The following is a 22,164-nucleotide window of genomic DNA, read 5'->3' on the forward strand; positions in this document are numbered from 1 at the left end:
TCATTTACATCGTGTCAACTACTTCACTAGTCTGATTTTTTTCTTAATATTCCTGAATTAATGTTTTAACCAAAATACTAGCAGCGTGCACACCTTTGTTCTTTATGTACTTATTGCATTCTGCTGGTGTGAATTGTCTTTATTAATTACTTAAATTGTGTTGTTCACAGATAAATTCAAAAAGACACTGAATAGTGCAAAGTCTAATGTTGTGGGTCAAATTAATTGAACTCAGTGCAATGAGTTCGACTTGAGACCAGTAACTGAGGGCTAGATTCTACCACAGCTACTCTTAAGTAGCATCTTACACCATGTGGTTCTGTTTATTTCAGTGCAACTACTCATACAGTAATGTACTATTTTTAGTATAAGTAAGAGTGGCAGAACCTGGCCTTTTATAAAACCTTGATACTAAATAGGAAAACTGGGGGGAGACAGAAATTTTATGTTTATAACATAATGAAAAGACAGCTCTCTATCTACTATATAAGATTATGTGTGTGTCTCTGTCTGTTTGTTCTAGGACTTCTCCTAAACCTTACAGGAAAGGACAGTTTCCTCTTATCATATCTTAAGAAAAAGATCGGGGTTGGGCTGTAGAAGGCAAATGGCATGTGCCCAGTATGGGATTGCTTCCTGTAAGACCCATACAGAAAAGAGACAGAAGCACTAGGCCAGTAAAGGAGGCTGTCTGTCTGGGGGTGCATTCTGCTGCACCAGCTTCAAGCCTCTCAACCCCAGGTGCCCTGTGCAGGGCAAATGGGGGCTTCAAACCCCTCTCCCCCATTCATACTGGAACAGTACAGCTGTTCCCCTTCATCCAGGAGTATGAGGAAAGTTCACAGTTTTCTGTATTCCTCAGTCTGGCTGGGGAGCACTGGAGGCAGATGAACCTGGACCTGCCTCAGAATGCACCCTTCCCAGCTGTTCTGTTGCAGCAGCTGGGAAGGGCACTTCTCACCTGGCCCCAGGCTGTTGTGGCAAAAGACATCTGGGGCAGTCCTCTCTCCCGAGGTCAGCCTGCCTACTGAACCCTCATCCCCAGGCCCACCCCACAGCAATGATTTAAATTGAGGAAAACAAATAGAGGTAAGGACCCAAGTGAGGCCAGGTAAATCTTCTATTAAAATTTAAATGCTTTGGTTTTCTGCCACGTTGATTCTCTTCTCTATTTTAGGTTTAGCTTTTGCTTCCGGCTTAGCAGCCACAGTGAATATTGCTCACTTATTAAAGGCAGGAGATGGGATTATCTGTGTGGATGATGTCTATGGAGGTAAGTGAGCACCAATATATATTATATCTTAATTGTGTTAGCTGTATGCCTCCTTAAATATATTAAATTGATCACAGATAACTAAGCACTTAGGAAGTTCCACTAGTTATTGTTTGTTTGAATTGCATATTTATGACCTTATTTTTCAATGGAAGGACTATATCGTGCAATAAAAAGCCTGTTTTAATAACACACCATTCCTTTGTGACTTCATTGGCTAAAAGTGGAGATGTGAATTGGAGAACTCAAAAGGTATGGCAAGAGGTATGAGAGGAAAAAGCCTAACTTCCTAGCAGTGCAGAAATAACAGTTGATTCTTCCAAGGAATTCAGTAGCTCCAGACTGCCAGTGGTCCAAACAACAAAACAGTTCTATCATTTCCTTTAGATTACCAGTTTTACTCACCAGCATCTCCTCGGTCCTGTCTGGACTGAGTTTCAGACAGCACTCATTCCAAGCTTATTCTCTTTACCAGGTATTGTGAAAGCCTTGTTTCAGTCTGTTAGCACTGTGAGTTCTCCGTGTCTTGCAGGAGTGGTGACATATCCTTGTGGAGCCTTCCATGGGGTAGTGTGACATCTCCTTATTGAGCCTCTACATGATAGAGAACAAATTATTCATATTACTCTCAGAACTTGCAGAGGAAAATTTTATTGAGAGTACAACGTGTATTTCTGCTAAAGTCTGCAAAAAAGTCAATACCAACTCCAGGGTCCTGTTTCATGATCTATAGAAAGGGCTAGAATAATCAGTATGGTCAACAGCTAACCTTCATTTAACACTACAAGGAGCAAGTCAGCCAACACAGCTAATATAGCCTCCATATCAGAACCAGGTCTTAAATCAGACTGAAAGAAAGCAGAGGCGTCAGATGCCGCCTGAGTTAATGACCAGCCTCTTTAATAAGGGAAAGGTTAGGGAATGGCTAGCCAATTTCTAGAGGATGATTTCTTGAGCAAGAGCTGGTCAGTTTGCAGGATTTCAGCACCTGGTCCTGCATTATCCACAAAGCAATGCCTTTTGGTTTAAAAAAAAAAAGACTTATTTTCTAAGCCATGTAGATTTACAATCCAGTACATGAAACAGTGCTGCTGGCTTGAATTTACATAATACATGGTGGAATTTATTGCTGTACTTCCAAATCCAACAGAGCCTAAAACTTAAATGCTCAATGCTACAATCTTTCAGGTTTCAGTTTTTCACCAGTGACCACTGGAGAAAAGGGATATTGACCCCTGCAATCTAACCTGATTGTTGGCTGCTGTGACAAACCACCTCCCCTCGTGTTTCATATCACACAGGTCATCCATATCGCAGGATAACCTGTGGGGATATCCTAAAAGAGACGGGACGCTATTCAACCATTGTGTCAGCGATAGAAGAAAGTAAATAGGCATAGTGACCTACGAGGCCAACAGTAAAGTAGGTTGCTTGCTGAAGAGTATTCCTCTGAAGGAGTATGCAGTCAACCCATTACATTCCCAAGCAGAATAAATGGAAACAAGAAATGAGAATAAAAATGAACCTTGATCTCCAACTAGAAAAGATAATGAGGATCATCACCCTTGTCATTTTCTTATGTTCCCAACCCAGAAATAAGGTTAAAAGAGAGCCTATTTACATATATGGAGTGAGAAGGAGTCAAAGAGTTAAATGTCATATGCCTACACGACCTCAAGTTGACACACAACCCATTTTCTACATGGGACTCAAAGTTGCCCAGACAAAATTACCTTGGTGAGACTGACCTCTGTCTTTAAAAAGATAAATGAGGCTACATATACACTATGAGATAAATTTGAATTTGTTAAAATAGATTTTATAATGCCGTTTTTTTTTTTTTGTTTGATTTTGAGTGGGAGCCTATGCCATAGTTCCCTCAGTCCTGCATTCTGAGCCAGGTGCAGCAGCGCTATCAGTTTCCTGAGTCCAGCAGATTGGAGGATGCGGGAAACTGAAAGCTCAGTAATCCTGGTCAGTTTCTCAGCTCCCTCTAGTACAGTAAATCCTCCATTTAATGGGCTAATGCGGGGGAAGGTATGTCTTTTCTTCCCCATAGTCCATTAAATGTGAGGGTTCAATTAATTTGACCCACAACATTAGACTTCGCACTATTCAGTGTCTTTTTGAATTTATCTGTGAACAACGCAATTTAAGTATGAATGAAAATTTTCTTCCGCAGTCGTTTCCTTTCTTCCAGCTCTGTCTCCCACAGTTCTGCTCACAGTGCATGGCTCACTGGTCGAAGGTCAAGACAAGCTGAGGATAAGTTATACAATCAGGGTTTCTATACATAATTTCTTGGCTGGCATTGGAATTATTAACAGTTTTCTACAAGTTTGTATGCAGCTTTGGTGTGTGTCAGCTGATGGCAAGTCTAGAGAAATGTATTTTAAAGAATACAAAATTAGTCTTCTGTTTTCATAAATCTGTACATCCTGCCTTTGTCTTCACCCATCCTGCCAACACTTTTTATCCTTAAAGTGAAAACGATCCCCATATGCTTAACTGTTCATGGAATGTTTCTCCCCTCTTGGAAAATAAGTGTAAATCAGAAGCATATCTTTCATAATACAGTGTTCCTCTTGTCTTAGGTACAAACAGGTATTTCAGGAAGGTAGCCTCTCAAATGGGTTTGAAGTTTACTTTTGTTGACTGTAGCAAACTGGAATGCCTGGAGGCAGCAATCACACCAAAGACCAAGGTAATGGAAGTATACTCCTGAATTCCATTTACAATATGTCTTCAATGATTTTCTTTTATTCCTTTACAGATGCTGGTTTCTTTTTCTCCTATAGGAGAGTAGCAGTTCTTAGGAGAAAAATTTATTTATGGCAGAAAGCATAAATCAGAGATCTTAAGTTTCTTAGAAGTTTCTTCTTCGGACACTTGTGCAAGATTTAATATTTGAGTAGCAAATTCAGAACACTTCAGGGACTAGGCCGAGAGGGACATTTTTTACTGGGATAGTAATAAAGGTTTTTTCAAAGGTGAATGTTATAAAGGGGCTTCTTGGATGAGGAGTGAAAGTTTTGCTGCTGGTTCTGTTAATGGCTGCTTTTCATGTCGTTCTGTTCTAATAATTATACTTTCCACAGTTGGATGGAAACATGGAATTTGGCAAACATATTAAATACAGGTCATGAATTTTAAGAGCTTTTCTTCAAAATATGAAGAAAAATTCACTCTTTTCTTGGTAAAGTTATTGACAAAGGAATTCTAAGAAAGGAGCATGCATGTGCTGGCATGAGGCCTGGATGAAAGAATCTGAGGCTGTCAGTCTGGTACTGTCTGCAGAATATACGCAAAAGAGGGATAGGAAGAAGTGTCCTTTTAAAGAGAAAGTTATAGGTGATGGTACCTGTAAATACACAATGTGTCTAAAACTAATGATTGCTGTTTGTTGAAAAATTGCAGCTTGTGTGGCTTGAAACTCCCACAAATCCCATTCTGAAGGTCATTGATATTCAAGGCTGTGCGGATATTGTCCATAAACATAAAGATATTATTTTAGTAGTAGACAACACCTTTATGTCAGCATATTTCCAGGTAAGCTGATTGGATATGTGAAATAATGGCAAGATTGGTATTCAGCGTTGCATTTATTTTTAATGACTTCTAATGGCAGGAGGGATGACCAAAAAGGAACTGTGCGCTTTTGACCTCTGATTTGTTTTAAAGCTTTCAAACTGAAAAGTGGATAGACAGTTGGCTTATTAACTAATACAGACCTGATCCAAAGAAACGTATGCCATTTAAAGAAAATTAATTGGAAAAAGAACCAGCTAGCAATTTAAAATCAGATCTATTGAAACAAAGGGGCTGATTAGTTCATGATTACACTAAATCAAAGCAGTTATCTACAGCAATAACATGGTCGTGAGCTAATTTTTAGGCGTCTCTCCAATACAAAGATATTTGTATTGCTTTTTTGTTTGTTTTTGTTTTATAAATGGCTGGAGTTGTAGCTGTGAATTATCATGATCTTTTTAAATGGATTTTCTGATTTGGTTGCTTTTATAATTAACTCCTCCTTTATATGGATGAAAAACTTCTTTAGTCTTTGTTTGTTGTGTATTAACTGAGGACACCTTTCGGGCCATACGCTGTGTTTTTAATTGTGTTCTTTAAAAGTAAATCTATAATCTTGCATGATTTTGGAGAAAAATATTTTAATACTATAAACTCCATGTATTTGAACGCTGCATGCTGGAAATATAGAAGAAACCCTTTAGCCTCTCAGCTACACAGCCTTTTAGTTACTATTTGTGGTAATTTGGAGCCTTTTATTTTGGCCACGGAAAGCTCCCATATTTTTTTCATTTATGCAGTAGAAAATGCAGTAAGGATACTTTTTCAGTTTAAAAAATCATGACATATAGGCTGTGGCCACACTACCCCCACGTTGGGAGGGGGCATGGTAATGAGCCACTTTGGCAGATCTATTGAGGCACTGCTGTGAATATGCAGCGCCTCATTAGCATAATGGTGGCCACGTGCTCTTCGAAAGTGCTAGTTTCGAAATGTACACTGCCTGTGTAGCTGGGGGGCCTTTTAAAGCGACACACTGATTTTTGAAAGCCTCTTCTTCCCATTTGATTTTGGGGAGTCCCACTGCTCACAGGAGACAGGAAACTGACCAGCGCTGGTGCTGGTCAGTTTCCCAGCTCTCACCAGTGGAGGGGAGCTGGTTCCCAAAGATGGGGAAACCACTCCTGTTGAGGTGGCAGCAAAGAGTCAGGCTGATTTCCCTGATAGGAGCAGTTTCCCCTCTTCTGTCAGGGATGGCAGCCTGACTCTCGGCTGCTGCCACTGACAGGAGCAGGAAACCTGTTGGGTGGCTGTTGCATTAACCCAAGATATGTGCAGCTCAGATGTGTTTTATCTCGGGGTTTTAATGTATGAGTGTTCAAATGTAATCATTTAAAGTCTGCAATTTAGTGTCTGATGTAAAATCAGGTCATTGATAGAGAAGGCAGCTGTTTATCTTGTCATTTCCAGTTGTTCTTTCCTTGGACGAGCAACTGAAAACTTAAGCAAATGTGAAGAATTCTGTTTGTCAGTTGCTCCCACTCTAACTTTTTTCAACTTTTCTGAGGCAGTGTCATTAAAGTGAAAGAAGAATCCAGACACTTATGTAAAAATGCAATCAGCAAATTGGACTGGTTGTCTGGGCTTTCTTTGAAGATGCTGAGGTTTTTGCTTGGCATAAAAAAGTTATTTTGTATGTGCAGTTAGCATTGATTTTACTGTAACAGTATGGAAAGGCTTAAATTTTGTATAGTCTTACAGCCTGTTTGGTAGATCCACTCTGTAAATGGAAATAAAATAAATTTTAAAAACTAGGGGTAGGATTTTAAGAAGTGCTCTTTGTTACCTTTAACTCTTCTCCTGGTGATGTCGATAGGAGATAGACAGTGCTTTTGAAACTCCCAGTTGGTGAGTCTGTCACCTGAGCCTTCTGTTTTTGATCACCAAATTCCTGCTTTTCTGTGGGATGATGTGAGAATAACTTGTGATTTGAAAATGGTGGAAAAAATGTTAAATTAGATCTTTTATTTTATTTCCATTTTAGCGTCCTTTGTCTCTTGGGGCAGATATTTGTATGTATTCAGCAACCAAATACATGAATGGTAAGCATCTGAATATTACGTAACACAAAATACTCTTTGTTTTTAATACCAATAATAGATGACGTAAAAGATCAGCTTATATTCCGGCTTGATTATATTGGTTGATGTTTTTTGTTCTCTGTATCTGTCTGAAGTACCCCCAGAGAGATTCCTGCTGTGGAGAAATCTATAGATTGGTGGTGTCTCTGTCCAGCTCTTAACCACGGAACATATGTTGTCCAGTTGTTTTGCCTTTTTTTTAATTAAAATAAAATGGCCTAAAGCAAGGATGTACTTCTAAGCCTAAGCTTTTTCCAGATCAGATTGACTAAGCTTTCTTCTTCCAGGACCATATGCCTTTCTCTTTTGTCTGTGTTAAATACAGAGATATAGAGCTATCTCTCAAAACTGGAAGGACCTTGAGAGCTTACTTCCTTCCTCTTTGTTTTCAAGCTCTACCCTAAGGGAGAATTAAGAGGTTGGGGCATCCTGACAGGGAGACATCCCAAGTGTGTCTCCCTGGGTTTTAAAGAGGGGTTTTCTGACTTGGGTTGTGGCAGCTACCTCCCAGAGTCAGGAAATCTGTGACCTTGGGAAGCCTGTAAGCAGAAGTCTATAGAGGCAAAGTTTTTAAGGTCTTTTGCAGGCCCCCACATTCTGCACTCAGGCTGTGTCTACACTATGAGATAAATTTGCATTTATTAATATCGATTTTGTAATTCTGAATTTATAAGTTCGAATTCAGCCATCCTCCCCTCCCCACATGCTCCTCACAAAGTCAACTTATTGCTGCCACACTTAGTTGGCAAATATTGACAGTTGCAGTAGTGCATTGTGGGAACCTATCCCACAGTTCCCTCGTCTCTGTACCATTCTGGGTATGCTCACTGATCTTTGACATCACCTTTTCACATTGCATTTTCCTCATTCCCCTCACATGATAAGCAAACGTTGATTTTTCCTGTTGGAAGGAAGAAAAATAGGGCATCCACAGAGATGGCAAAAAAGTTTACAAAAACGTCTTTCTTCTGTAGCTGAATTCTCAACTGGCCATCCACTGAGTGTCCCCCCTCCCGTGATTGCATCTGATCCCTGAAAATAATAGAAGGACCCTGAAAAGCTTCAAGAAAGAGAAGACAGGAACGTTTTTGAAAAAACAGAGTTGCTGTGGGGAGGAGTTTTTGGCTTTCTGGTGCACTATACGACTTCTGTGCATAGGCTGTCTTCTCAACTGGCCATGCACTGAGTGCCCCCCCCACTCCCATGATGGTATCCAGTCCCTGAAAATAACACAAGGACCTGGACTGTGTTCTTGAAGTTAGAAGGAAGAGGATAGAAAAGCCTAGGAAAACAGATTTTTCACTTTCCTCTTCACTACGCAAACATTGCCAGCACGGGTGATGGCAGTGAAATATCATACACAGAACTTATAACGGAAACAGGAATCTCAACTAGCCCTCCTACCCCCTTATGTTTCTGAGGGGATCAAAGCATGAAGACAGATAGGAAATTATAGGAGAAAGATTTTGTAGGTTTCTGCAATGGACAGCAAGCTCCCAAAAAATATTTTTGGCTGTGGCTGGGTGGCACTGTGGTCTGTGGCTGTAGAGCACGTTGGAATGTCGAAGTAGCTGAAGTATTCCCCACCAAGTCCCTTGCTAGTGGTGTGGGGCAGCTAGTTGACGTGATTCCCCAACTATCTTAGCTGCTGCGGGAGACTTCCCCCTCCCCCCGCTGGCTGCAAGCACCACTGGTCCCTTGCTAGGGGCATGGGGATGCAGTGGGGGGCCAGCTGAAGTGATCCCCCCACTATCTTAGCCACTTGGGGAGGGTTCTGCCCTGGCGGCAGCAAGCCCCCGAGTATCTTAGCCACCGGGGTAGACTTCCCCCCGGCGGCTGCAAGCATCACTGATGCCTTGCTGGGGCACAGGAGGGTTCAGTGGCGAGGCAGCTGAAGTGGTTCCCCTCAAACTATTTTAGCCACCGGGGAGACTCCCCCCTGGCGGCTGCAAGCCCCTGAAATTCTTTCCCACCCTTGGAGCCCTAACTGCGCAAGCTAGGACATGGTGCTGCTGGAAGCATGGTGAGCACTGAATGTCAGGCACATCCTTTTATTGGGTCCGTGGCTACCCACGTGATGTGCCTGAGCATGGGAAAGACCCCAATTGCATGGTACCTGTGTGGGGGAGAGGGGAATTCGCACACAACTGTAAACCACTGAGAAGTTTCTTGGCGTCTTATGCAAGCACAACCCCTACCGCAGCCTTGTCATGTGGTGTGGCAGGGCAGCAGCTGGCTCCAGGCAGTGCAGAAAAATATACCAAGTGTAGAGAGAGAACTATGAACTCCCTGCAGGGGCTATTTGTAATGGGTAGATGTGCTCACAGCACTAATAGCAAAAAAAAAAAAAAAGAAAAAGGAAAGAAAAGAAACACATTTCTCAGGCTCTTATGCAAACATGAGCCCACAGACACAGGATTGCTGCTCCCGCTTTGACATTCACAGTGTTCCTGATACCTAATTCCTGCTCACCTGGAGAGCAGCGTCCACAGCGGAGCACTGAGGGGCACTGTGGGTTACGTAGGGGACACCTCTGGAGGCTAATAAATTCGATTTTAAGGCATGCAACTTCCACGCTGGCCTTTAATCGAACTTTTGAATTCGAGCTTGACGCTATACCCGTCAGGTACCGGCAATATTGTAATCTCAATATTAGTGCTCCCTAAATCAAACTAATGGAATTTAAAGTGAAGACAGTCATGTGGTAATATCGCACTAACTACCTTAAATTCAAATTTATCTCATAGTGTAGACACAGCCTCAAAGTGTCAGAGTGGGGATCCTCCTTGAAAAGGTGAGATGACAACTGTCCACTGTACAAGCAGGACTTGCCAGTGGCTACAGAGCAGAGCACTAATCGTGATCTTGGAGGAGGTTAACCTGGATTTTGCCTGGAATGTCTGTGTGCAGATAAGAGTAGCTATGAGGAGAAATATGTGATGTCTTGAACTGCAAAAACAGAGAAGGAGATAAATCATAGGGGACCAAGGAAGCAACCACCTGCCCAACTCTTTATATAGTTAAAGCTTCCTGAATACAAACAAGTTAATGATGTAATGCTCTTCTTTTATCTTCAGGCCATAGTGACGTTGTAATGGGATTGGTTTCAGTAAACTGTGATAATCTGTATGAAAGGCTCAAGTTCTTACAAAATGGTAAGTAGCCAACACAGGAAATTCTTTAAAATGTATTGGTTCCAGGTATGGTGGTACACATCAGATATGTGGGATATTTGTGTATGTGAAATTTGTATATCTAGGCTACAAATATGACCCAAAAACTTACACAGGTGAGACTGTGGCTTAGTGAGTCACCCCCTAGTTTAGTATTCACAAGATCTGGGTTCTAATCTTATCTCTGCTATCGGACTGCTGGGTAAACTTGAACAACTCATGTTGCTTTTACTGTGCCTCAGTTTCCCAAACAGTAAAATTGAGGATAAATGCTATTGATTTCCTTTTGGAAAGTGTTTTGAAATTGGTTGACAACAAAGCACTGATCAGTATAATTCACTGTTTGCTTATACATGGAAAATTTATTAGTTTTTGAGTTTCAGAACAGAAAAACAGAGGAAACAAAGAAAGTGATCTGTTGTCCCTTAATTAAGAGGATGTGCATAGCCCAGGGGATTAGTAATATCATCTGTACAAGCCTCTGTTCCTTACATTATGGGTGAGATCCTCCATTGACAAAACTTGCATTGAGTTCAGTGGGGCAGGATTTCACCTTGGCTATGTCTACATTGCCCCTCTTTTTTGGAAGGTGCATGTAAATGCAGTGGATCAAAAATGTCAGTGAGGCACTGGTATGAACATAATGGTTGTTCATAATGGTTGCATAATAACGATCACTCACTGCGTCAGAAGTGCTGCTTTCAAAATGCAAAATAGCCATGTAGATGGGGTTCCTTCGAAAGGAAGCCCTGCTTTCGAAAGCACCCTTCTCTCTGGTTGTTTTTAATTTTCTCCCTGTTAACACCCTTCAGAATACATTTATATAAGGAAATATATAATTAATAATCTACTTGATGTATCTGGTGTCCGTTTGCTAATCCATTTTCCTTTAAACCCATGACCAAGTCACTCAGACTGCCCACATGATTTTTACATGAGCTGGAAATTGTATGTTTTGGCAGCTGCATTTTTTCTGTTATCTGTGTTTTTTTTATTGAAAAGCACTTTGTTTTCACCCTGCCTCGTGTAAATCTAAACAGAGCAATCTGAGGGAGTGTCTTATGTTTGATAAGATTCATCTCAAAGTTTTCTGTGGTTTAGCTGCTGCCTGACTCTTATCTGGGAAGTGGGAAGATAAAAGCACATCTATGTTTTCCCCTCTCTCCCTTGTCCTGTTTTAGAGTATTTTTAGTGTGGTATCAAAGTACTATGTTTGATTTTTCAAATGCAGGGCCGAATTCCATTCTGGTATAAACAGGCAAAATTCTCATAGAAATCAATGGGAATTGCATCTGTTTACCGCAGGGGTCAGCTTGGAAACTAAGATTTCTTTAATAAGGTAGAAGAGTTTTTAAATTTGTAATGTGTTGTTTTTTAGCCATTGGAGCAGTTCCGTCTCCTTTTGACTGTTACCTTTGCAATCGGGGTTTAAAGACGCTACACATCCGAATGAAGCAGCATTTCCATAATGCACTGGTTGTTGCTCAGTACCTTGAATCAAATCCCCGGGTAGAAAAAGTCATTTATCCTGGTAAGTTGCAAGATTTCTGAAGAGAAAATATTTTGGTTCTGCTCTGTTTGGTACAAGATGCTTCATTCCTGGTGCTGATAGAAGTAAAATTCCATGGATATAAATTATTACTTGACATACGCATTTATCTTGCAGTAGAATTATGTTTAACACTTGAAGGTTGTTTTTATGTGCTTTAGTGTCGCTTGTTGTTCTCCAGTGCACTTTTAGTAGTCTGAATAAAAGAACTTATACAATATGTGACTAATTTCAGGACTGCCCTCACATCCTCAGCATGAGCTAATGAAGCGCCAGTGCTCTGGCTGTCCTGGGATGATCACCTTTTACATTAAAGGAAACCTTGACCATGCTAACATCTTTCTCAAGAATTTAAAGGTAATTTCTGCTCAAATGGTATGCAAACTCTCTAAAAGAATCTGATTGTGACTCAGTTAGGGCTCTGATCTGGTGGTGAAAGAGGACGTGGTCATCTTCAAAGCAGTAGTCATCTTCAAAGCAGGGTTTGTCTTCCTATGTGTTTGGAAAGCTCTTAATCTATTTTGAATGGTACTTCAATCTAAATAATAATGGATGATTATGAGATGGGGCACTACTAAGAGAGAGGAAGAGGACGTGTCATCCCATTTAAAGTTTTTACACTCATAACTGACTCTTACAGCTAGTTTAAACCAGATGTAACTTTTGGAAGTGTTTTGTATATTCCAACAACTGTTAATGCAGTTTAAAAGCTGAGGTGGTGTTGCTGATGTAACGCTGCTAGAACATTTAAAAATCCTTGACAAAAGAAAATGACTTGTAAGACTGTTTCTTGATCCATGTTCCAAAAGGAAGTACTGTCTCTTTCAGGCAGATCACCTGAAAGGTATGCTCGTAACATGAGCTTTAGAGCATTGTTTAACTCCCTTTCTCTTAAATTCATCTTTTAAGCTGTTTATGGCTATTGTTCTTTGGACACAGTGGTGTAAATTTTAAAACAGAAACAATTAATATCTAAGTTGACAGAGTCCAGTGAAGGAGTTCTCTTTCTCCCACCACCACTGACCCTTACTCCCCAAATAAAACCACAACTGAAATTTCACATAATCAAATAACATCCTACAAGCAAAGGTTTGAATATGGTCAGACATCTTTGCTGGAAACAAGACTCACCTGCCTCTGAGGGGGTTTACCTCCAGCACACCAGTGTCCTGGCTAATCAGTTGGGCTGTGTCTCCACGTGCCGCTTCTTCTGGAAGCGGCACGCTAACGAGCTAACCGGAAGATGCTACTATTCAGGCACTGATGCAAATTTTCTATGCCTCATTAGCATATCGGCACGTGGTTCGGAGTCCGGAAAAAGCTCTTCTGGACTCTGAAGTACACGTGGAGGCACATGGCCCACTTGGATCTTCTGGAAGGAAACCCTTCTGGAAGCCCCTTGTTCCCCAAAATTTTGGGGGAGAAGGGGCTTCTGGAAGGAGGGTTTCCTTCTGGAAGATACTTGCGGACTACGTGTCTCCACATGTACTTTGGACTCCACATATACTTCCGGACTCCGAACCACATGCCGATATGCTAATGAGATGTGGAAAATTTGCATCCGTGCCTGATTATCATCTTCCAGTTAGCTCATTAGCATGCTGCTTCCAGAAGAAGCTGCATGTGGAGACACAGCCTTGGGCTGCTGCTTAACTAGGAAGGGTGTTGTCTAAAATAGACTGGCTTGGTATATGGCAAGCAGATTGCCCTGAATGGGAAAGAGGCAAGAGGAACAATAGCTTGCATTCTGATCCTGAGAGCAGTTGCTGAAGGCTCAGTCAGCCAACACACCTATAGAATGTATTTTTGAATCCAGCAGAGTATCAAAGGGCCTTTTGTCATTTAGGGCATATCTGTGATTAAAGATCAATGTTTAGTGAAGACTAATAGATAGTGGGCATTCTTCAAAGGATTTGCAATTCAGTTTTGTTAAGTACCCAGAAGTTTGTATTCTTCTCCAGATTATTGGGTTTGCTAAAGAGTAATGATTAATCTTGTGAGAAAAGACTCTTATGATCTGCTTCTATTAAGGTTACAAACACAAGTAAAATGCCCCTGAAACAGTGTTTTGTCAGTTATGCCCTTAATTTGGCCCAAGGAAGTGGAGAGGTTCATGAAATTAGAAGAATTAATAGATCAGGAGAAGGATATGATGGGGAGAGAGTAATTTCAATTTAAAGTTTTGATTCTGTTCTTACTGTCTTTAGTCAGATTCACCTCAGGCCCACTTTGATTATATTCAGAACTCAGGAGGGCACATTGCTTAGTCAGGAAAAAAAAACGTCTCCCTTGAATTGCTTTCTTTTTTTCTTTTCTTTAGGAAAGTTAGGGCTAATGTATTTAAGACCCTAATAACTTTTTGCTAGTAAACTGTATGCCAGTTGTTTTTTCTTATAGTATGAGAGGTTTTTGTGCATTTTTAGTCCAGTGAATTCCACTTCAAAATTACGATCATAAGATGCAGTTGCTTTTTTCTTTACAACATGACTATATTAAATCCTCTTGCATTTGTTTCAAATGAAAAACTACCTGTTGGTATAAAATGAACTTTTGTATTTCCTATTATAGCTTTTTGCACTCGCTGAGAGTCTGGGAGGATATGAAAGCCTCGCAGAACATCCGTAAGTCAGTCTTCATTTTCAATCTCTACTGCAAACAATCCTGAAATTGCACATATTATGGAAGAAAAGCTTCTGTTGCAGCTTGCAACTAAGCAGTGTTTAAAATTTTGATGTTTCACTTTTTGACCAACCACCATAGAGTTAATTTTTATATCATGTGAATATTTTATTCATGGTCAAGAAATGAGCAGTGATATGATTTATTTTAGAAGTTTAAACAGTGGAAGACTCTTGGTTTGAATGGAAGAATATTCTATCACCAAGACCTTCCCAGTGATCTCTTCACATCTCTAGTTCTGTAAAATGCTTGGTAAAAGGATTGTAATAGCATAAAATGACCCTAAAAGTTCTGGCTTTGGCTGAGGAAAAAGGCAAGCGTTGTGGAAGATGGACTTAAGGGTGCTTTCTAAGCACCCCCTCATAAGTTCTGGTGCAGGTGGTATGCTGGGGTGGAACATGGAGCAGGAAGGAAGTGCTATGGCTCAAAGTTAGTTGCATGATTGCCCCTCTTTTGGACTCCTTAGTGCAATCACCATCTCCCATGTCTTAGGTTTCAGGTCTTTACTTCTCTACGCCGTGTCTACACTAGCCCCAACCTTCGAAATGGCCATTTTGAAGTTTACTAATGAAGCGCTGAAATACATATTCAGCGCCTCATTAGCATGCGGCAGCCATGGCACTACAAAATTGAAGCAGCCTTGCCGCCGTGTGGCTCGTCCAGATGGGGCTCCTTTTGGAAGGACCCTGCCTATTTCGAAGTCCCCTTATTCCTATGAGCAGATGGGAATAAGGGGACTTCGAAGTAGGCGGGGTCCTTTTGAAAAGGAGCTGCGTCAATTTCGAAGTGCCGCGGCAGCCCGCATGCTAATGAGGTGCTGAATATGTATTTCAGCGCTTCATTAGTAAACTTCAAAATGGCCATTTGCATGGCTATTTCGAAGTTTTTGGCTAGTGTAGACATAGCCCTAGTGTGGAATTCCATGATTCTTCCACTCTCAGAGCAGGTGCTGGTGTTCGAATCTTTTGAGCTTCTACTGTACTTATAGACACATCTGTTATTCTAACTGCTTACACAAGAGGGCATGCTCAGCACACAAAACTAAGGGCATCTCTTTTTCATGCCCAGTACAACTGTTTTTTAATATTGGGATTGTAACAATACTTCATTACTTGATACTACTGCAGCCAGCAGTAAAAATTAATTTAATATTGTCTGACGGTTTGTGGTAAGGACAACATAAAGGAAAAATTGGCCATTCTAGCCGTGTCTACACGTGCACGCTACTTCGAAGTAGCGGCACTAACTTCGAAATAGTGCCCATCACGGCTACGCGTGTTGGGCGCTATTTCGATGTTAACATCGACGTTAGGCAGCGAGACGTCGAAGCCGCTAACCCCATGAGGGGATGGGAATAGCGCCCTACTTCGACGTGCAACGTCGAAGTAGGGACCATGTAGTCGTTGTGCATCCCGCAACATTGAAATAGCGGGGTCCGCCATGGCGGCCATCAGCTAAGGGGTTGAGAGACGCTCTCTCTCCCGTCCCTGCGGGGCTCTATGGTCACCGTGTGCAGCAGCCCGTAGCCCAGGGCTTCTGGCTGCTGCTGCTGCAGCTGGGGATCCATGCTGCATGCACAGGGTCTGCAACCAGTTGTTGGCTCTGTGGATCTTGTGTTGTTTAGTGCAACTGTGTCTGGGAGGGGCCCTTTAAGGGAGCGGCTTGCTGTTGAGTCCGCCCTGTGACCCTGTCTGCAGCTGTGCCTGGCACCCTTATTTCGATGTGTGCTACTTTGGCGTGTAGATGTTCCCTCGCAGCGCCTATTTTGATGTGGCGCTGCGCAACGTCGATGTTGCCAGCCCTGGAGGACGTGTAGACGTTATTCATCGAAATAGCCTATTTCGATGTCGCCACATTGAAATAGGCTACTTCGATGTAGGCTTCACGTGTAGACGTAGCCTCTCTGTGTGATGTGTCCCCTGTTCTGCCCTTGTATATGGGCCCAGCTCCTGCTGAAATTGGTGGAAGCTATCATTCTGTAATGGCAATATTAAATCTAATACCTGTAAAGCTCCATTAGCTCTTACGTAAGAAAGAAGAAACCTTTTAATTAGTTGCTTGAAAAGAAACCCTCATGAATTATTTCTTTTGTGGTCCATTTTTGAATATCTAGAAACTTGTTTGTTTAACTCACTTCCCTTCTTGATTTCTGTTCTGGCTTGCTTGGAATCAGAGTTGCCTACAATTCTTTACCATTCCTCTTGGTCCATGGTACAGTTTCATATGTCTTGGAGTCTCTCCATAATATCCTTTCTTTTCCACCTACTTTCTTGTTCCTGCCATTCTTTCTTTGCTGGTTTTTCTTCTCTCGTTCTTTTCCAAATGTCCATCCCACCCTCAAACTTGTGCTCTGCAGTCTGTCACCAAGTCCCAATTTAATATTCCTAGTTCTTCCTTCTCTGTAAGTCCCACAGTTTCCAAACCATAGATCAGGCAGGAATAGACACATGCAGCATACACTTTTTATTTCTGCCATCTTTTTCCTTACTATCCATGAACACTCGCTTCTTATTTTTTAGTTCTCCAGATCTTTATTCCGTGGCACTAAATGTTCTTCTCAAGTATACATATTATTTCTTCCTATTCAGCTCTACTGAAATTTCAAACAGTTCTTCTACCTTCCTTAGTTTTATAATTTCAGTTTTGTGTATGTTTACATTTAAACCATGGTCTTTAAAACAGTGTCCGCTTCCAGGAGGAAGACATTTAGTTGCCACAGGTATTTATATTTTTCTAAATAACAATGAAAAGGTTGTCAGAGTAAAGAAATACAAGATTTTGCTTCATTTTCTGGGTAAAAATTTGGAGCTACTCTAACAAAATACCCACTGTTTTGCCTTAGCAGTTATAGTCGGGCAACACTGTACCAGAGTCTCAGCTAGCACAAACCACTAGAGCCCTACTGGAGTCGGTAGGAATGTGTAGATTTACCTAGCTGATGTCCAGTTGAGTTAATTTGAGCTATACTAATCTGAATTATTTGAGCTTTTGACAAAAATGTTGTTCAGAAAATAGTCACCATTCTTGGCAGATAAGTGTAAAGACCAGCTAAATTAGTTATTAAATAAAGCCCCTGATGGATAAGGCTGCACAGAGAGACTATTTTTTTTCTTTCAGGGCCATTATGACTCATGCCTCAGTTCCTGAAGAGGAGAGAGAGGTTCTTGGGATCAGTGATACTATGATTCGACTGTCAGTTGGTTTGGAGGACACACAAGATATACTGGAAGATCTGGAGCAAGCTTTGAAGGCAGCAGTAAGTCATTTTAATACTTTAGTGCTGCTTGTTTACAAAATGATTTTCCTTTGGCATTTTACTCACACTTTTACAGCTCCTATTCACCATTTATCTTGACTCAGTGAAACATATTTATTTCATCAGATAACTAACACAAAAGTGCATTATTAAGTACATAACATCTCTTACCTCAATTCATTTTAAAAATATTTTAAATCTGACTGTATTTTGGATTTTTTAATTTCCATGATTAGTATCCTGTTTACAAATCCTTGATGCAGCATCCTGTTAGAAAATTGGAGATACTTATATTATGAATCAAATGCATATGCCTGTTAGAAGTTGGCAGTAATAAAAGTGGTTTACGATTGGTAAGATTTAGATAGAAATTAACAAATTTATGCACTTAAAATTTAAAATAAAGAGAACAGCTATTCCCTGCAAAGTAATCAAATGTAGGAAATAATTAGCTGGTAGCATTTTCTTTTTATTTAAACTAGTGAATTTATTCTTAACTCTTGAAGATTAAGATCTTTGAAAAGTTTAAACCTTACACACCTCAGAGGTCTCTTTTTTAGACATATTAGAATTGTGGGGTTTGTTTGCATAAGGAGGAGAATAGGATGCCACAGGCTTTCCTTTAACATATGTCCTCTAAAACACACAAGGAAATACAGCAACAGGAATTGATAAATATTACTTGCTGCTTCAATGAACTTGCACAAAATTTTACTCTCCATGGCATGGGTTGGCACTGTGCTTCACACCTGTGGTCAACAATTGTAGTGTGCTCCACATGCTCTCCTAATAGAGTAGACCAGGAATAACTCCCTAATCCTGGTACTTCATTTTAGGCTAAAGCTACACTATCCCCTTCCTTTCGGGAGGGGCATGGTAATGAGCAAGTTGGGAGGATGGCTTTAGAAAGAAGGGACTTTTGAAGTCTGGGGGGTCCTTTCAAAAGGCCCCCATCTACATGGGCGGCGCACAATTCAAAAGTGACACTTTCAAATTGTGTGCAGCTCTCATTATGCTAATGAGGTACTGCATATTCATCGAAGTGCCTCATTAGCATCTTCCCAGCTTGCTCATTACCATGCCAAAAGGAAGGGACTAGTGTAGATGTGGCCTTAGTGTTTATGTCATGGTGCTTAAGCTGGATTCAGCATGTCTATTTTATCACACATTGCTATGACACAGAAATGGCACAATGACTGGGTCTAATCTATTCATAAAAATCTCTATAGCCTCTCTTGAAAGCCTGTTGCAGTGCTTGACTATCCTGTAGTTAGGAAGTGTTTCCTGCTATTCAATCTAAATGTCATTTGCTTAAGATTAAGCCAATTATGTCTTGTCCTACTCTTGGTAGACCAGGAAAACAGTTGACCACTGTCTTCTCCATGAGTCCTTATTATATTTGATGCCTTGTTATCAGGTCTCCTTCAGTCTCCTCAAGACAAAACATGTCCATCTTAACCTTTCCTAGTAGGTCAGGTTTTCTAAACTTTATAACGTTTTTCTTGTTTTGTTTTGTTGTTTCCTCCAAAGACTTCTCCAGTTCGTCTACATTGTTCTTAAAACAATGCACCCAAAATTAACCATTACTCTAACTGAGGCCTTGCCAGTGTGAAGTAGAGAGGGACTGTTCTGTCCTGTGTCTACATACAGCCCTTCCTGTTAATAAACTCCGGAATGGTAGCTTTTTCTCACAACTGCATCACATTGATGGCTCTAATTCAATTTGAGATTCACTTCAGCTCCCACATCTTTTTATTAGAGCCAGGACCCCATTTTGTAGTTGCACGTTTGATTTTTTCCTTTCTAAACGTAGTGCTTTGCACTTGCCTTTATTGAATTTCTTCTTCGCTTCGTAACATTTGTTCAATTTGTCAGGCTTGTTTTGAATTCGATTGAGAGCTACTCTTTGGCCTATGTCTACATTAGTCATAGCTGTCGACCACTGATTAAAATTGACTTATCAGCAGTCAACTTCAGTGGCTGTCTATACGGGAAGAAGGTCGATGGGAGAAACTCACTCATGAGGAGTTCAAGGATTGACTTTGATCCCTTGAAAGCACCATTTCGCGCATGCCTACACAAAATCCTGGAAGAGTCAATCTTCCATGGCAGTGTAACATGTAGACTTTGAGTATGGCTTTTCAACCATTTATGTACCCAGTTTATAGTAATTTAATATGAAATACATTTCTTAGTTTACTTATGTTGGACCGTTTCAAAAACCTTACTAAAATCAAAATATCACTCCTACTGCTTTCCCTCTCTCCAGTAGGCCAGGAATCCTATCAAAGAAGGTAATGAGCTTGATTAAGCATGATCTGTTTTTGACAAATCATATTGGCTATTATTTAAATCCTGTAGTCATCCTAATTAAAAATTGATTGCTTAATAATTTGTTAATGTTTTTTCAGGATTCAAAGTTACGGTGACTGATCTAAAATTGCTTTGCTCCTCTCTATTCCTTTTTTTTTAAAGATAGGTATTTTATTTGCTCTCCTGCCCTCTGGGGCCTCATCCATCATGCATGAGTTCTCAAAGATAACCACTACTGATTCTGAGATTGTATCAGCTAGTTCCTTAAGCATCCTAGACTGACTTTCTCCAGGCTCTGATGAGCGTAATAGACCTAACTTACCTAAATATTCTTTAGCCTGTTCTTCCCCTATTTTGGCTATGTCTACACTAGCCAAAAACGTCAAAATTGCCATGCAAATGGCCATTTCAGAGTTGATTAATGAAGTGCTGAAATACATATTCAGTGCCTCGTTAGCATGCGGGCAGCCACAGCACTTCAAAATTGACTTTCAGCGCTTCATTAGTAAACTTCGAAATGGCCATTTGCATGGCCATTTTGAAGTTTTTGGTTAGTGTAGACATGGCCGTTGGCTTATTTTCCTTCCACCATGTTGTTAATGATAACTTTTATTAAGCATTTGTTTAGGGAAGACTGAAGCAAATAGGCAATAAAATTCCCCTTTACTTTCTTTGTGTCCTGCATTTTGAGCTGCCTTTTCCCATGGAGTTTGTCTTTTGTTCTTGATGTATTAATAGAACCCCTTCTTACTAGCTTTCAGTGTCTCTTGTTAAGTGCAATTCATTTTGTGCTTTAGACTTTGTTTTTCTCCCTGCATACTTCTACTATTCTTTTGTATTCATCTTTAGCAATATACCTACTTTCTACCTTTTGTAGACTTTCTTTATGAATTTCAGGTAATGAAAGTGTTCCTCATGTAGTTCTCATGCTACTCTTCTTATCTTCCCTATGTATCAGGATAGTTTGTTGTTACAACTTTAAACTGTCTCTTTGCAACATTGCCAGCTCTCCTGAACTCCATTTCCCCTCAGTTCTTTTCCTTGGGAACTTAGTTTTCTAAATTTCTTAGTCTTTTTTTTTTGATTCATTGACTTAATGCTGAAATTGCATGATCCTAAGAAAAGGAAGGCGTGAAAGTAGCATAAAGTCTGGGATTTCATGATCCCTTCCACCCAAATTGCATTCCATTTTCAGATTCTCAGTCAGTTGCTCTGTTAGCCAGAAGGCAGGCTAATTTGACTAATTTGAGGAGTTGTCGCCAACACATTCCAAAAACGTACTGGAAATTTTGCGTTTTACTGTATTCCTTTTCTAATGGATGCCTTGATCATTAAACACCTCTGTTATAATCAGGCCTTTTGTTTTGGATATTTCTGATCTAGAAATGCCTCATGCCTCTGACCTGAGGGTCTGTAGTAGACCCCCTACCATAGTATTGGCCTTACACAAACACATTGATTTTATCTTCATCCAGAAACTTTCTACTGATCTGCCTGTGACCCTCCTCTGGAGCTCAGAGCTCCTGTATACTCTGGAGACTGCCTGCCTCATCCTGTGTAGTATGGGCAGAGGAGTCCTAATTAAACCTGTGGACTCAGACCCTCATTCAGCAAATCACAAAAACCTGTTGTTATGAGGTGGTTGGCCCCTGTGAGGGGACACGGGGCCAGTGCCACTTGTGCCGTAATTACGTAACTGCGTCTCAGCCTTAGAAAGTGTGACTGTGGGGATAAGACAATACTTTAATGGACGATGGGGCCTTATAAAAGGGCTGAGTATGATGGGAGGAGGGGAAGAGGATACTGCTTGTGGCTGACTGTGTCCTGTGCTTAGGAAGGTTATGTTCCGTGGGTTTTTTACTGAAACAGGAGAAGAATTCAAGGAGGTCCCAGAAAGGGACTGAGAATAGGGCCTACTGTGCAGGCTAAAGGAGCCTACAAAGGTGAGACGAACGTGTTAAGTTTGAAAATTTCAGATTGGAATTTTGTTACCCTGGAAGGAGGTAAGTATGTTTGTGACTTGGCCAGAAAGCCAAAGCTCCCATGCAACATTGACCTGCATGTGAAAAGCAATGGGGAAGGAGACTGAGGAAGGGACTGCAGGTAGTCCCATACATGGCAGCAGGAGATGCTATGAGACAGGCACACTACATAACACAGGTGCTTAACGTTAATCGTATGGATAATCCCATCCCAGTCTAACAAAATGTATGTACTTTTTTTGCTAGACTGGAGCATCAGTCAGAAGC

The 22,164-nt window shown here is 40.8% G+C and overlaps 1 protein-coding gene across 2 annotated transcripts in view; it reads left to right on the forward strand.

Annotated features, from left to right (window-relative positions):
• The window catches only part of CTH (cystathionine gamma-lyase), a 42,409-nt gene that overhangs the window by 12,104 nt on the left and 8,141 nt on the right, over window positions 1-22,164 (forward strand). The window contains exons 3-11 of one of the 2 annotated variants that reach the window (XM_075003514.1): window positions 1,178-1,273; window positions 3,868-3,977; window positions 4,691-4,822; window positions 6,849-6,906; window positions 10,023-10,100; window positions 11,497-11,649; window positions 11,903-12,024; window positions 14,236-14,288; window positions 17,464-17,602. In XM_075003514.1, coding sequence (XP_074859615.1) covers window positions 1,178-1,273; window positions 3,868-3,977; window positions 4,691-4,822; window positions 6,849-6,906; window positions 10,023-10,100; window positions 11,497-11,649; window positions 11,903-12,024; window positions 14,236-14,288; window positions 17,464-17,602 — 941 coding nt within the window. The remainder of the gene's footprint in view (window positions 1-1,177; window positions 1,274-3,867; window positions 3,978-4,690; window positions 4,823-6,848; window positions 6,907-10,022; window positions 10,101-11,496; window positions 11,650-11,902; window positions 12,025-14,235; window positions 14,289-17,463; window positions 17,603-22,164) is intronic. The other variant, XM_075003515.1, reaches the window with a different exon arrangement.

This window comes from Carettochelys insculpta, chromosome 9 (assembly GCF_033958435.1).
Source record: "Carettochelys insculpta isolate YL-2023 chromosome 9, ASM3395843v1, whole genome shotgun sequence".
NCBI lineage: Eukaryota > Metazoa > Chordata > Testudines > Carettochelyidae > Carettochelys > Carettochelys insculpta.